The 14,729-nt window shown below is 60.3% G+C and overlaps 1 protein-coding gene across 4 annotated transcripts; it reads right to left on the bottom strand.

Moving 5' to 3' along the window:
- Nucleotides 1-2,628: 2,628 nt before the first annotated feature.
- MKNK2 (MAPK interacting serine/threonine kinase 2) lies at nucleotides 2,629-12,889 on the bottom strand. Of its 4 annotated transcripts, none has more exons than XR_014319121.1 (15): nucleotides 12,821-12,881; nucleotides 12,528-12,706; nucleotides 10,846-10,927; nucleotides 10,621-10,722; nucleotides 10,375-10,472; nucleotides 9,486-9,565; nucleotides 8,992-9,065; nucleotides 8,796-8,900; nucleotides 8,409-8,464; nucleotides 8,224-8,319; nucleotides 6,685-6,879; nucleotides 6,426-6,590; nucleotides 6,269-6,312; nucleotides 3,716-5,796; nucleotides 2,629-2,925 (listed from the first exon to the last, which is right to left on the bottom strand). XR_014319121.1 is itself a non-coding variant. In XM_082780143.1 (14 exons), the coding sequence occupies exons 2-14, from the start codon at nucleotides 12,573-12,575 to the stop codon at nucleotides 5,535-5,537; spliced, it is 1,407 nt and encodes a 468-aa protein (XP_082636269.1). In that variant the 5' UTR covers nucleotides 12,576-12,706; nucleotides 12,821-12,881; the 3' UTR covers nucleotides 2,629-5,534. The 4 variants fall into 4 exon arrangements, 2 of the variants coding, with proteins under 2 accessions (XP_082636269.1, XP_082636270.1); XR_014319122.1 differs by having other exon boundaries at nucleotides 2,629-3,911; nucleotides 4,712-5,796; XM_082780143.1 differs by having other exon boundaries at nucleotides 2,629-5,796.
- Nucleotides 12,890-14,729: the final 1,840 nt, after the last annotated feature.

Genomic DNA, 14,729 nt, shown 5'->3' with positions numbered 1-14,729 from the left:
ATGGTGCCTGCGCGAAGCCTGCTGGTTCCCGTTCCATCCTGTTTGGGTTTCATCTGCCTTGTACAGGCCATAAACATTAGAGGGAGCTGCAGACTGCTGCATGTCCCCATGCGCAGCTGGAAGGTTGGACACTTCATGGTTGCATGGAGCCTCATCCAGGGCAGGTGGCACCAGCTGGTCCCCTGCCCACCATGCTGGCCATGCCGCAGCTAATTAGAGCTTATGTGTTTGGCACGTGATTAAATGAATGAAAAATGATTCATTTTGTGGTGGTAGCCTGAGGCTCAAATCCAGGCCAATGGAAAGAAAGCTATGACAGAAATAAGAAGGGATCATGTGGACAGCACAAAAGTGTGCTCAGGATGCTGTCACCTGGGCAGGGGTGCAGGAAGGCACCACGGGATGGGGCGAGGTGTTCGCTACTCACCAAAGCAGCAGCAATCAGCAGCGTTATTAGACAAAGAAATACAGTCAAAAATAGTGCCATCTGGGAGAATTTAACTTCCCAGAAATAAAGCTGAGAATGAACGCTCCTAAAAATGGCAAGGCACCGTTATTTCTGGATCTGATAGCCAACAGATTTCTTCACAAATCAGGCACTCAGCAAAAGGCGGTACTATTTTAGACTGGGTTTTTAGGAAGTAATTGTAATGCAACAAAAAGGCTAACCATGGTAATGATTCTTGGTGGAGGAATCAGTGAAACTCAGCTGATGCTGGAGGAAGGCTGGCCAAATATAGACCTGGAAATAGGGTCTGTCGCACAGGGGCCAGCTACGAGCAGCTGAAAGCCCATGGTAGTAGAATTGGTGGGGCTGGAGCATTCGGCGGTCAGGGATAGAGAACACCCATTGCGCCTGTACATTGTAGAGGCAAAAAACCACTTATATTTGCAATAAGCATTCCAAGCAAAAGACTGGCATAGCCAGAGAGGGCTGGCCAAACAGCTCGGTCAGACTGTGACAGGCTTTCAGGAGCACTGGAGAGGAGACCACGCGGCAAGACAAACCGCAGCGTGGGTGTTAGCAAGAGCAGCACTAAAATGAGACTTGCTAAACCCCATGCTTGAGCAATGAGTGCTTGTTTAAGCCTCTGGCCAGGTGAGCAGATGCGTCACCAGACTGGTGGTGTGCTCTGGCCATGGCAGCAGTGGCTCTCCCACATTCAGGGAGCTTAGGCTGCTCTGCACTGTCCTGCTGCCACTGAGGGCTACATGATCCATCCAGTGCACTGGGTGCTGTCGGGGAGAACTTGCATGCCCACGGCACAGCTACAAACCAGCCACTAAAATGGTACATTCTACCACAAAAAAAAAAAAAAAAAAAAAAAAAAAAAAAAAAAAACACCTCTAATTGGTTTGTTTTGTTTGCCTGTACAGGTGCGGTAATCCACTGCAAAACACACAGGAGTTCTTTCCTTCCCTGCCCTGTACTGTAAACCATTTTAAAAGCAGAAAAAGGAAAATTATTTTTTTTTTAAAGAAGTGCAAACCCTTCATTCCTCCCTCTCTGCACACTCTGGGTGGTTCTGGGGCTGGTGACCACCAAGGAGCCCATGTTCCTTACAAAAGGCTTTGTCCAAGCAGGACAAGGCGTGGGTTGTCCACCGACACCAGCACAGCCACGCTTCGTCCCCCAAAAAACACTGACACCACTTGCAGTGTGGTGAACTGACAAAACACCAACACCACTTCCAGTGACACGAGCTACTGCACCCCACAAGGCCACAGGCCCTGCCATGTCACCTGGCTGCCACCAGGACAGCCAACACTATCGCCTTTCCCCCTGCGGGATGTTTGTCACCGCAAAGCATCGCGGCCACGTTAACAGCTCCCTCCTCTCAGCATGAGGAACTATTTTGGGCCAATGCTGCAGCACCCAAGCAGCGCAGGTTATTTCAGCTCAGGGCACAGCTATTTTCAGCACTGCCCTTCCCCGCATGTGCTTTGCCCCAGTGTCCAACCACAGGGTGCTTTTTGGGGGCGGTGGAGAGGAAGGGGGACATCGTGGGGGGAACAGTTTGCCAAGGTTAATGCCCAAAGCAGAAACCTTTGCCCCCATCCACCTGGATCCACCCAGCCTCTTAGGGGACAGACCATGAAAAAAGGGAGTGTTTCTGGAGTAGAAAGCTGACAGTCTGAGGCCAGGAGAGACAACACAAGAGAGGAAGGAGAGTGATGGGGCTGGGAGAAGCATGAACAAGGTGGGAAGAGGAGGGCATAGGGCTGGATGCTGCAGAAACACCCAGGGTCACAGTGCAATGGCTCCAGAAAAACAACTCACAACTCAGCGGGATGGATGGGGCAGCCCCTGCTCATCCCCATCCAGGGGCCTTCAGCTCTGGTGCCACCCAAGCACCCCTGGGAGAGGACACACAGCCCAGCCGTGCTGGACAGATCCCCATAGCGCAGGAAGCAGATGAACCATTCATTTGTCAAGCAGCAAGCATGGATTCCTCCACAGAGACAGCAGCATCACTGAGGTTGTCCCCACAAGCCCCAGGGAGGACACCACCAGAGGGTGACACCAACCTGGTTTCCCCCTCCCACCACCCCACAGAGGAAAGGCAGGCCAGTCTGGGAACACAGCGATCACAAAACAGAGCTGGGAGAAGTGACCCAGCTCTCCGGTAGGTCTCAATGCATTTTTATTAAATTCTTACAAAACAGAATACAAAATTCTGGCATCAACAATTGTTATAAAGGAAAACTTCAATTCAGCTGTATCAGTTCACCTGGTACATACAGTAAAGTGCTTGTTTTTTGTTTTTTTATCCTTTTTAATTTTTTTTTGTTTGTTTTCATTTTTATTTTCCAGCCAGCCCCCGAGCAGAGGCTGCCCGTGTACAAACCAACAGTGCGTTAACGTGACTCTTGTCGAACCAGCTTTGGCAGTCTTCATCAATTGTAAAGCGGAGAAAGTTTCTCCTATTCCGATAAAAAAAAAAGTTAGCTTCACAGTAAAAGTTTCTAACCAGTCCTAAGTCAAGTTAGTTGGCTGAAGGGGAGGGGGCGAAGGGAGGAGGAGGGAGAGCCAAAACGCTTAAAGTTTCCAGCTTTAAAAAAAAAAGTTGGTTTCCATGACAGATGCTCTATGGGGGAGGCTTTGCACAAGCAGGGGGGGACCAAAGGGCTTTGGGGAACCAGGCAAGGAGCACAGCACAGGGAAGCATCTGCCTGGCACAAGCATCATGCCCAGCACACATGGGTGCCCCGCTGCTGCCACCAAGCACCCACAGAGCTGGAGGTGCTCCAGAGGCATCCCCCCAGGCCTAGAGGCATCAAACATCCTTACAGACCCAGAGACCCTGCCACATGCTGCAACCACGCCACCAAACCGAACCCCGAGCCAAAACGCGCCGGCAAGCCTTCAGAAGAGTGCATGTATGTAAAAATACAGGTCTTGCACGTGGGAAGAAGGGGAAATGCTGTTTGCTAACAAAAGCACGGGGGGACAAAAATTTCAGAGCCATCCCCCACCATCCCCATCCCACGATTTTTTTTTTTTTTAAAAAGACTGCAGCGTGCAGCATTAACAATAGCTTTCACAATACCAGCTCAAGGCATCGCGTACTGTACATCATTCAAGTATTTCTTAATATAAGACAACAAGGAATTATCTACAACTGATAAAACAAAATAAGCTATAAAAAGTAATGTACAATCAAGATGGATTTTTTTTTTCCTTTAAAGGAGGCCTCTCCGGAAGGGTTCCCACCTGAACAGTGGGACCGGGCAGCCGGGGGAGAGGGCGGATCAGGGGGCACGGTGGTTTTGGAGAAGGGGGCGGGCTGCTGCCCCTGGCCCACTGATGCTGCTCAGCAGAAGGGCCAGGGTGGGTGAGAAAAGCCGATCCCTGCCCCAAATGCCACCGCCACCTCGATCGTCTCCCAAGATAACTCACACACACCTCCCTGAAACAAAAAACAACACGTATTGCATAGTATTGCTGTCAGCAGTCTTAAAACAAAAAGGATAAGTTCCCCCTCACCCCCAGAGACAGCAACTGTCTTCAGCTAAAGACCCGGGAAAATCTCTTCCCTGGCTCAAAGCGAGCTCCCACAACCTTCACTGTGCACATGATGGGTCGAGGTTGCTTTTTTACAATATAAAGCTCCAAGCATTGAGTTAGAGGTGGGAGACTGCAAACAAACGGGGCATCCTCCCTTCCTGTGCTCACAGGGGAAGGGATGGGGGGGGGGGGGCCACAGGGATGGCCACTGGCTGCAGGACCTGGCTCTGACCCCACACGTGGGCTTTTCGATCCAGCATCTCCCAGACCTTCCCCTGCCTGCACCCCTGCCTTCCCACAGCAGGGTCCGAGAGAGGCCCAGACGCGCGCCGTGACCACCACTGCATGCAGCCAGTTCTCTCCAGTTGCCCTGGGGACCCCACACCATTGTCACCCTGACCCCAAACCCTCTGGCCCCACAACCCCGCGGCGACCCTTCAGTGCTGCTACCACCCCCAGGGCACCCCCTTCTGCCACCGCAGCCTCAGGGCCAGCCCGAAGCCAGGCTGGGTTATGCTGCCCTGCAGCAGGTCTCTACATAAGGGGGGTTCCTGTTCACATCCATGGAGCACCCTGTTATTCCCAAAGGGTTGTTTTCCTTTGGTTTTCCAGCTGCTCTGAAACCAGGGGTGCACAAACCCCCCCAGTGCAGGAGTACCACATCGGGGCCACTCTGAGCATCTCCCCATGCTCTGACCTTACCCCCAAGGAGCCGCTTGCCGGAGCGAGGGTGGAAAGGAAGACATTTCTCCGTGCCCTGTAGAGAAGCACAGCTAGCAGTTTAAAACCAACAATAACAATTAAAAATTAAAAATTAAAAGGATAAAGTGAGTGAATAGCTTATTCTGGAAGCTGGCTGCCAGGGGGAGAGGGAGTAGGTTTGCAAGCTGGGGTTTCAGGCAGCAGGACGGGATGGGATGCTGCTCCCACACCACCACCATCCCCTCTGGCCACCACAGTTCCCTGCACCATGCCAGCGTGTCCCCGAAAGCGCAACTGGGACAGGATGGGGCCCCCCTGCGTGCCCCCTCCCCAACATCAGGGGTAACCTGCAGCTCCAGAGGGAGCTGAGGTTAAAGTGCTGCTACTGTTGTTGGAAACGCGACCGAGGGGCTTTTGTTCACAGTATGAAATGAGCTGAAATAGTCAAAGCAGCTGCGGATAAAAAGAGTCCTTTGGTGTTGGGGCGGGGGGGGAGGGGGTGGGAAATGTCAGGGGAGAAACCAAGAGTCAAGAAACAAAAGTCCGTGTGTCTGTCAGATGTCCTTGAGTGTGCCCTGGGTGAAGCAACCTCACGCTTGATTTAATACCTTTAAAAAAAAAAAAAAAAAGATCTTAAACAAACCCTCCCAGCCCCAGCCCTACAAGATCAGCAAAACCTTGGAAACCAGCCAACAGGACGAGTCCTGATCTTGTCACCAGCTAGAAACAGTGTTGGTTTTTGGGGAGGGGGGCTAGAGAGGGGTGGGGAGAGAAGAAGAGGAGAGGCTGGGAAGGGCATGGATGCGGGGGAACGGCACAGGACTCAAGCCTGGTCGGCCACCAGGACCAGCGGGGCCACCAGGTGCTGCCCTGCGGCCACTGCCTTGACCAGGCTGCTCTTCTGCCGCCGCTTGGCCAGCTTGGACTCGGAGGGAGGCGAGAGCTGCATGGCCCATGAGGTAGCTTTGATGATGATGGGTCGCGCCTCCTCTTCCTCCTCTTCGTCCTCGTCACGCTGTGTCAGCTGGCGGTTGACAGCGATGGCCTCAGCAGCAAAGGAGGTGAGCTCTTTGGCACTGCTGTTCCTAAGGGGGAGAGCGGGGGTTTAGGGCTGCAGGTGGATGGGCTGAACCCATGTTTTGGGGTCTTTCACCCCATATGCACATGGCACTGGGCTGGACAGTGGCTGAAACCCAAATCACACATTGCAACCACTGCCCAGGGCACAAGAGCTGTGGCAGAACCCCTCAAAAAGCAGCATGAGCCTACAATTCTATGGGCATTGGTTTTAAATTAAAAGTTGATTTAAATCCAATATTAGGAAGAAATTCTTCCCCCTGAGGGTGGTGAGGCCCTGGCTGAGGCTGCCCCGAGGAGCTGTGGGTGCCCCATTCCTGGCAGTGCCCAAGGCCAGGCCGAATGGGGCTGGGGGCAGCCTGGGCTGTTGGGATCATGCCTGTGGCAGGTGTGGGACAGGGTGGGCTTCTAGGTCCCTCCCAACCCCAATCATAGTTCTGTGATTCCAGGCCCCCCCAGCACACACACACCCCCACTCACCTCTGCAGGATGATGGGGGTCGGCAGGGTGTTATCCGGGGCACACTGCAATGAGATGGAGCCGCTCAGAGCCGGGCATCCTGCAGGCCCCCCCCAGCTTTTGGGGGTGCTGCACTGAGGTGTATGTGTGTGTGTGGGGGGGAACAGGCAGCACTCACCCCCTGCACCCAAGGGTGCTCCAGGACCTGGGCCGCACTGAGCCGCTTCTTCGCATCCCTCACCAGCAGCTTGGAAATGAGGTCTTTGGCTCCAAAGGAGATGTGCGCCCAGTCCTTGTCGGGAAACTCGTACTTGCCTTCCTGGATGCTCTCAAACAGCATGTTCTGGGGGAAGGGGGCAGAAATAAAGGCAAAAAACATCCAGACAAGCTGGGGGGAGGGGGGGCTGTGGAGTGGGTTTGTGGGAGTTTGGGCGCACCTGGCAGGTGTGGCAGGCCTCGCCGCGGTCCCAGCCGCAGTCAGAACCACAGTGGCCCACAAAGGGGGGGTACCCACTGAGCATGATGTACAGGATGACGCCCAGGCTCCACAGGTCGCAGCGCTTGTCGTAGATGGAGGCCTCCTCGTTAAAGGCTTCCACCACCTCCGGGGCCATGTACTCAGCTGAGCCACACTGCGGGGATAAACATGGGGTCCCCAAATCAGGTCCCCAAATCCCCTGCGTGGGGGATGCTGCGGAACTGCCCCTCCCTCATGGGGCAGGTTGTCACCAAAGGGTCACCCCAAAAAACAAGCCCCAAGGGACACAGCCCCCTCCCAGCACCCCAGTCTCTGAGAACAATCCCGCTCCTCCTCCTCCGCCGCAGCAGGAGTTAACAGCTGATGCCAGCAGGGACGCCTCCGAGGCCCCGCGTCCCTTTTTGCTGTCCCCTCCCCGGGACTCTGGGGCTTTCCAGCGCACGTGACCGCGCCGGCCTTGTGACGAGGGCAGAGAAAAGCTGCAGGCAGCAGATAATCGCCCCGGCCGCGCCAGCAGCTGATGCCGCAGCAGAAAAACACGCGCCACCCTCCCTCCGGCACGCTGCCGCTGCGCAGCCTTAACCCTGCCGGGCCCGGGGCAGCCACACCCGCAGCGTCCCCCCCGGGGCTGAGAACGGGCAACTCGTGACACCCAGGAAATTCTGGTGCTGCCCTGGGAAGAGGGATAAGGCAGGAGTGAGAGGGGCTGGGGGAGGTGAGGGGAGCATTTGGGTGCTTTATGCCCCCCCCTCCCACCACACACACACAAACACACTGCTGCTGCATTGCATCAGCTGGGCTCTGCCGTCCCCTGCCCCGTGCCAATAAAACACCGGTGCCAAAAAAACACCGGTGACGCCCTGCATGGGGCCTCGCTGCTGTGATAAGGGCAGCAGGGCTTCCCTCACCCCAGGGCGGGCACCAGCTTTGGGGGGGGGGGGGGGGGTGTCCTCATAACACACTGCTGCCCCCCTCCAGCTTTTTAGGGTGCCCCCATTGCACCCAAGCAGCCTCCCGCAGCAGGGAGCCCCCAGTATAAGACCTAGACGAGGCGGGGGGAGGATATCACAGCAGCCTCCCCCCAGCCTCCACCCCTCCCCGCCAGCCTCCGCGGCCGCCTCCGCCAGGGCTGGCTGTTGCTAAGGCTCGCGGCAGCCCGGGCTGCGTGCCAGCCCCCCCGCGCCGTGCAGGGCCCCCCCCTTGTGAACGCATTACGCAAGCCCGGCCTCGCCTGCCAGCATCAGCCCAGCGAGAAGCGGGGAGGGGGGTGGGGGGGGGTTGAGGCCGCGGTTACCCCCCAAGATCGTGCTCCCCACATTCGGCGCGGTGTCTGGGTAATGCTGCTCCCCGCAACCCCAACAGAAAGCAAAAGGGGTGGTGAGCACAACAGCTGCTGAGAGCAGCCCCGACCCCATAATGTGGGGGCAAGGGGGGGGGGGGTGTAGAGGGCATGGCAGGGGGGCTTGGGGCACCCAGGGGTGCAGGCTCATGGCCTTACCGGGGTGAGCAGCTCAGGGGTGGAGATGGGGGAGCAGTCACCGTTCAGCTTGATGCCGCTCCCCAAGTCGAAGTCGCAGATCTTCACTGGGGACACCTGGGGGGGGCAGGCAGCTGGTGACCCCTGGGGATGGGGATGAGACACCCCCCCCGGCCACAACCCACAGCTGGCTGCTCCCTGCTCACCTGGTCTGGGCTCTCACACAGAATATTTTCGGGTTTTAAATCCCTGTGTGCTATTCCTAGGGGGAGAGGAGACAAAATGGAGTCAACGAGGGGCCAAAATCACCCCAATCCCACTGTGGGGAGGGGCTCAGGTGCAACCACAGAGAGCCCCCCCCCCCTTGTCCCTCCCCACCCCAAATCACCGCCTGTGTCATGGGGAAGGGCAGAAATTGCTGCTGGCCTCGAGTCAGCCTGACTGGAGGAACAGGTTCGGCACCACCAAACACCTCGTGATGGAGCTGGGCCTGACCCCGTGCTGTGACGGGGCGTCTCCAGGGCAGGGGGACATAGGGAGGTGCCCAAGTTCCCCCAACCCCACAAGGGTGAGGGCTGCAGGCCTGAGCTGACCTTTGTTGTGCAGAAAGTGAAGGGCGCTGGCGATATCCTGCACCACCACGCTGGCCTCCAGCTCATTGAAGTGGCGCCTCCGATGGATGTGGGTCAGGATGGAGCCTGCGGTGGGCGAGAGCAGAGTGGGGGCTCGGGGGTTGGCTCCATGTCACCTTTCCTGTGCCCCTCGGGGAGCCCCCAGCGCTGTGCTCACCTCCTCTCATTTTCTCAAACACCAAGTAAAACCTCTCCTCCTCCTCAAAGAACTCAATCAGCTCCAGGACGTTCCTGCAGGGACAGCAGGATCAGCCCACAGTGCCACCCCCGAAACAGTTGGGGTCCCCCCTGCCGCCACAAGCCCACCAACCCACTGCCAGCATCAGTCCCCCCAGGGGAGCTACGCAGGACAGGCGCCAGCGGGGAACTGCATTGCAAGTGATTGAATCCAAACAGCCGAGGACCCCCCAGCCACATTCTGGGGATTTGGGATTGGGGGGGGCTGATTTTGGGCACCACATTCAGCCCTAATTGCTCGCAGACCTCTCCCGGCCGCACGCCCCTCGGCACGGGTCCAACCTGGCCCCCCGTTGCCATGGTGAAACATTTTTCGTGGCCCTGAGATGCTCGGGGCGAGGCCAAAGGGAGGGAGGGGAGGCCAGCAGAGGCCAAGGGGAGGCCAGCAGAGGCCCGAGGCTGGCCCCGCAGTACCTGTGTCCCTGGCACTGGTAGAGCATCTCCACCTCCCGGAAGACCCTGCTGCGGATGTGGCCCAGGCGCTTCTCGATGATCTGAAATGCGGAGAGGGGGTGGGGGGGGCTCAGCGAGGGACCCCACGGACAGGGCAGAGGGCTCAGGGGGATCCCCAGGATGGGGGATGGGGGGGTGTGGGGCCGGGCTAACGGAGGCTGGGGGTGCCCGAAGGGGTTAAGGCAGCAGAACAGGCCGTTCCCGCAACGCTGCCAAGTCGCTCCCTCCCACGGGGCCGCAGCCAAGGGCCCTGCACCGCCGCCAGCCCTGGTGCGGGCAGACGAGGGCTCACATCCCTGCCACCGGCCAGGCAGAGATCCCGACACCACACACCCTCCACACTGCCTCAGTTTCCCCAGTGCATAATTACATGGGGCAGCCAAGTTCCTGCTGCATTTTGACTCTAACCCTCAAAAACTGACAGCACTTTTTGGCCACGGGGGTTTGCAGCCCCCTTGGCTTGGGGCTGCAAACTGCAGCAGCTGCTGCTCCCCCAAAACACGCTCCCCCTGAGGTCACAGCCTCTGGACCCCCCCCCCACAGGGCCTCCACCTCAGCCCCCATGGCCACAGTCCCGTGGGGAGGACACGCATGGGCCTGGAGCTCACCAGCCTTGGAGCACCATGCCCCTCCTCACTGCACATCGCAGGCCATGTTGGAAGCATTAATTTAACCCCCCCACCCACGCTGCGAGACATGGCCGCCCTAATTTAGCAGGGAGAGGAGTGCAGCGAAGGGATGGGACCATGGTCACAGGGCTGGGTGGTGGCAGGAGCTGGAACAGCAGGGGACACAGGGTGGGAAGGGAAACTGAGGCATGGGCAGAGCCAGGTACGCAGCCACGCGTTACCTTCACTGCATACTCCTTGTTGGTGATGAGGTTGACACAGGACTGGACTCTGGCATGGGCCCCTTCCCCGAGCACCTCCTCCTGTAGCTGGTACACATCTGGCAGGGGAGAGGTTGCCTCAGCTTCCAGCAGGGAGGATGGAGTCCTCAGACCTCGTGGGACATTGCTGCTGTCCCTTCTCCCGGGCCTGTCACCGGCCCTGAGAACAGCAGGAGGGACCCGATCCTGCCCAAGCACACCGCTCACCTTCGAACCTGCCAGAAAAGCTGTCGGTGGCTCTGCAGCGCTTCTTCTTCTTGTTCCTTTTCTTGGCATCAGGGATGTCAATGGGTTGACTTGAAGGCATGTCTGCACCAGAGCAAAGCCACCCGCGTCAGTCCCGCGGGGACAGCCCTGTCACCCGGCCCTCCCCAAAGCCTTCAGGGTGAGGCGAGGGGACAACATCCTGGGACGCAGCCATGCACTGCTCACCGGGACGGGACGGGCACTCGAAGTTGAAGACAGACTCCAGGTGGTTGGACTGGTCGAACTCCAGGTCGAAGGGGTTTTGTCCCTGCGGGCAATAGGAACATGAGCGAGGTCCCGGTACAGATGTGGCCTCCAACACACTCCTGGCTTCAGCACCCGCGCCACTCACCCATTCCCACAGGACCCCAGCACACGGTGCTGCTGCCCAAGGGAGAAGAAGGAGGGAAGCAGGGTCTGACCATGGCTCCCAATGGAGATGGTGCTAGGGCCACGTGCACCACACCATCCCCAAATCCGGGGCAGCCAGCATCATACCCACAGGCACCTGTAACCCACGGCACAGGACCAGACCACAGCTGACCCCCCAGCCCAAATCCTGGTGCAGGGCAGGGGAGAGGCTGCCTCCATGACCCCAAACCTACCACAGCACCCAGCCAAGATATCAGGACCCTGGTTCCCCACTGGGGCAGTGACAGCAGGGTGGCACCCAGCTGGCGAGGCGAAAAGGCAGCGGCCTCGGCGGGGTTATGAAACCTGCTCAGGCAGAGGGGGGCAGACAGCGCCTGGCTCCCAAACCCGCCCTGGTGCCAGCCCCGCGGGGAACACGACCACACTGCCAGAAAGGGCCAGCAGCAGCCTGCTGGCTCCTGCAGTGTCCTCCATGGGGGGGCCATGTGTACCCCCACACTGAAAATCCAAATCTGCAAAACGGAGCATCGCCCTGGGCAGCCAATCCCCCCTCGATGCTGTGTACCACAGCCTCAGCATCAGGGCCTCTGTGTGCACCCCCCTAGCCTTGCCAAGCGGCACCGTGGGCAGGATGAGGCCACCCGTGCCGGCTGCCGCAGCCTCGGCACACAAAGGTCTGGGGGATGGGGAGCGACCGCCGCGCACCAGCTCCATCGCACGGCCGAGGTGTCCCCCCCGCGGCCCCGGCCCCGGGGCCGGGTGGGGGTGGTGGTGAGTGAAAACCCAGCCAAAAGCCTTAAAAGCAGGATTAGGTGTCAGCTAAAATAACCCGGGCAGGTTGCAGATGATCTCCCAGCATCCCTCGAAGCGCTCACAGCCAAACTAAACAAAGGTCCCATGCAGCCCCAGCCCCGCGCCGAGACAAGAGGCAGCATTGAGAGCAGCAGGGTGGCCACAGGATCCATCCCCTCCTGCACACCCCAACCTTGACAGCGGCCAGGACGGACGCAGGGTTACTACCGGGATGGATGCGGGGGTAGGACAGTGCCTGGCCGCAGCGGTGCAAGCAGGGACGTGCGCTCCGTGCTGCCAGGATCTGGCCCTCGTGCAAGACTCTTGCACGACAGGTCCTGCCGCAGGGCCTGGTGGGTGCCACACTCCCACCTGTGTGCCCGGGGTGTCGCGGCCCCATGCCGCAGCTTGACACCCCCACTGGGCTCTGGGGCACAGAGGGGAGCGGGGACGCCTGCCCCACGCCCACCCCAGGAGCTGAGCTGCGCCCCGGCACCACAGCAGGGCAGGATCCGTCCCTCTGCGGCTTTGGGGCAGCAGTGGGACCGGGGCTTCTTCCTTCCTCCAGGTGCTTTTGGGGGCAGTGTGGGGGCGGCTCGGCCCCCCGGCAGGTGTCGGGGTGTCCCGCAGCGCACTGCAGCGAGCAGGATCCGGCCCTGCCCACCCCGGCCCCAGCATCTCGGCCCGGCCCCCCCCCGCCTTACCTTGAAGGAGCGGTGGAACCCCTGGATTTCCGACTTCTTCTGCACCATCTTGCTGCGGGGGGGGGCGGCGGGGGGCGGCGTTGCTGGTACAAAACGAGGGGACGAATAAAAACGGGGGGGGGGGGCGGGAAGGGGGAGGACGGGCAGAGCTGGAGAGGAGCCTGGGGGGTGGCTGAGACCTGCGGAGAAAGAAGGCCAAGGGGGGGGGGGGGCGGAGGGGGAGGAGAAAGGGGTCAGAAGGGTCTCACCCCCCCCGCGTCCCCCCCAGCCCCGCAGCTCCCCCCCCCGCTCACCGGCGCGGCCCCGCAGAGCCGCCGCTGCTGATGGTAGCGCAGCCCGCACCGCCGCCCGCTCCGCTCCGCTCCGCCGCCGGGGGGGGGACGCGGCGCCGCCGCCCCCGGCGCTTTTATAGCCCCGGCCCCGGCCCGCCCCCGGCCCCGCCCCCCCGGCCCGGCCCGCCCCCCCCCCGCCCGGACCCCCCCGTGCTGCACCCGCGGAGCAAAACAGCCCCCCCCCGGGCACCCCCTGCTGCACCAGGGACACCCCGCCGGCACCCCCCCTCCTGGGCACAGGGACTGAGCCCCCCCCGGGCACCCTGCGCTGCTCCCCAGGGACAGGGAACACCCCCCAGCTGCAGGAACCCCCCCCCCAGGTGCAAGGACACCCCCACAGGGGCAGGAACCCCCCCTCCTGCAGCCCAGGACGGGGGCACTGCCACGGGGGACCCCAGGGATATGGGTGCCTCCTCCCCCACAGGGCCCCCCCCTCATGCCACGAGTGGGGCCGTGCTCGGCACCAGGCCTGCATGGGGGGGGAACAGGCACAGGGTCACGGCCCCCCCCAGTCCCCACAGGCCACCGAGGCCCTCAATGGACGGGGGGCTCGCTAGTGGGGACCTCCCAACTCCACACTTGGTGGCACTACGGGAGGCCGGGGCTGCATGTGTGTCCCCGTGTATGTGTGCCCCCCCGTGTATGTGCCCCCCCCGCTTGCATGTGTGGCCCCCCCCCGCTGCGTGACGCCAGCCAGAGCTGAGAACAGACGCGCTCGTTGCGCCGAGCAGCAGCACAGGGCCCAATGGCTGCGGCACCGCGGTGCATGACTTCACCGGCCGCGCCGCGCATTGGCTGCACGCCCGCCACCGCCGCCATTGCGCACCCAAGGGGCCCCCCCCGGCCCTGCGCTGCTGCCCCCCCCAGCCCCGCAGCCCCCTGCCGTCATGCTCGCTCCCCACCCCGTTTCCTTCCTCCTCCTTCCCCTTGTCCCATTGGGGATGTTTTGCTGCAGCCCCAGTGCCACCGGTGCCGGCCTGGCTTGGGGCCACCATGGTGGGGTCACGGGGCCCCCCCCACCCTGCCGTGGGCCCAGACCCTGCAAATCAGCAAAATTCCCTGGTTTTGGCAGGCCTGGGCTGCCCTTCCCGTGTCCCACCCTCCAGCAAAGCAGATGGGGTGAAGCAGACACCCTGGATCTCAGACCACTGACCTGCTAACATGGGGTCCCCAATTAACCCAAGCTGGTGCGGGACACAAGCAGGACTCGGGGGGATATAGGGGATTTGTGGGGTTTTGCCCTCTGAGGCTTGCAGAAGGGACAGGGGATGGAGCCACCAGGTGTGCTGGCTGCTGGCACCCGTCGGGCAGCTCCGGTGCAGGCAGAGGAGCCACATGCCTCTCAAATTGCTCACGCTGCCATGTAGGTCACCCGGCTGGTAATGACAGGGTGGCAGCGCTGGCACCCACAGCCCTAGCAGGGCCACCCGCGGGTGCCTGGTGCGGTGAGGACACCCAGGAGCTTGCCCAGCCCATGGGAACCCATTGTCATGGGGGGCTGGAGCAGTGTGTGTGTGCTACGTGTGCTGCGTGTGCACGGCATGTATGCTGTGCCCTGTGTGCGCACTGTGTGCTGCATGTGCACTGTGTGTACTTGCTGCGTGTTCACTGCATGCTCTTTGCATGCTCACTGCATGCTCTGTGCATGTTTTGGTGCATGCTCTGTGTGCTTGTCACGTGGCCGTTGTGTGACCTCTGCTTGCTGCATGCTTGGTGCACACTGTGCTTATCACACACTCACTGCACGCTCACTGCATGCACCCTCCATGCTTGCCACACGCACTGCATGCTCATGGTTCACTCCCTGCATGTTCCTGGGCTCACTGCACAGTCACTGCATGCCTGCTGCATGCTTGCTGCACACTCTCTG

Source organism: Aythya marila (assembly GCF_965140915.1).
Source record: "Aythya marila genome assembly, chromosome: 27".
NCBI classification, from domain to species: Eukaryota; Metazoa; Chordata; class Aves; order Anseriformes; family Anatidae; genus Aythya; species Aythya marila.
This window is presented reverse-complemented; position numbering and strand designations above follow the sequence as displayed.

Excerpts from the sequence above, each read along its gene's own strand:
- MKNK2 (XM_082780143.1), bottom strand. The coding sequence starts at position 12,575 with ATGGTGCAGAAGAAGTCGGAAATCCAGGGGTTCCACCGCTCCTTCAAG. Across the intron at positions 9,066-9,485 it reads TACCAGTGCCAGGGACACAG|GAACGTCCTGGAGCTGATTG; the intron begins GTACTGCGGGGC and ends CTGTCCCTGCAG. Across the intron at positions 6,313-6,425 it reads AGCACCCTTGGGTGCAGGGG|TGTGCCCCGGATAACACCCT; the intron begins GTGAGTGCTGCC and ends ATCTCATTGCAG.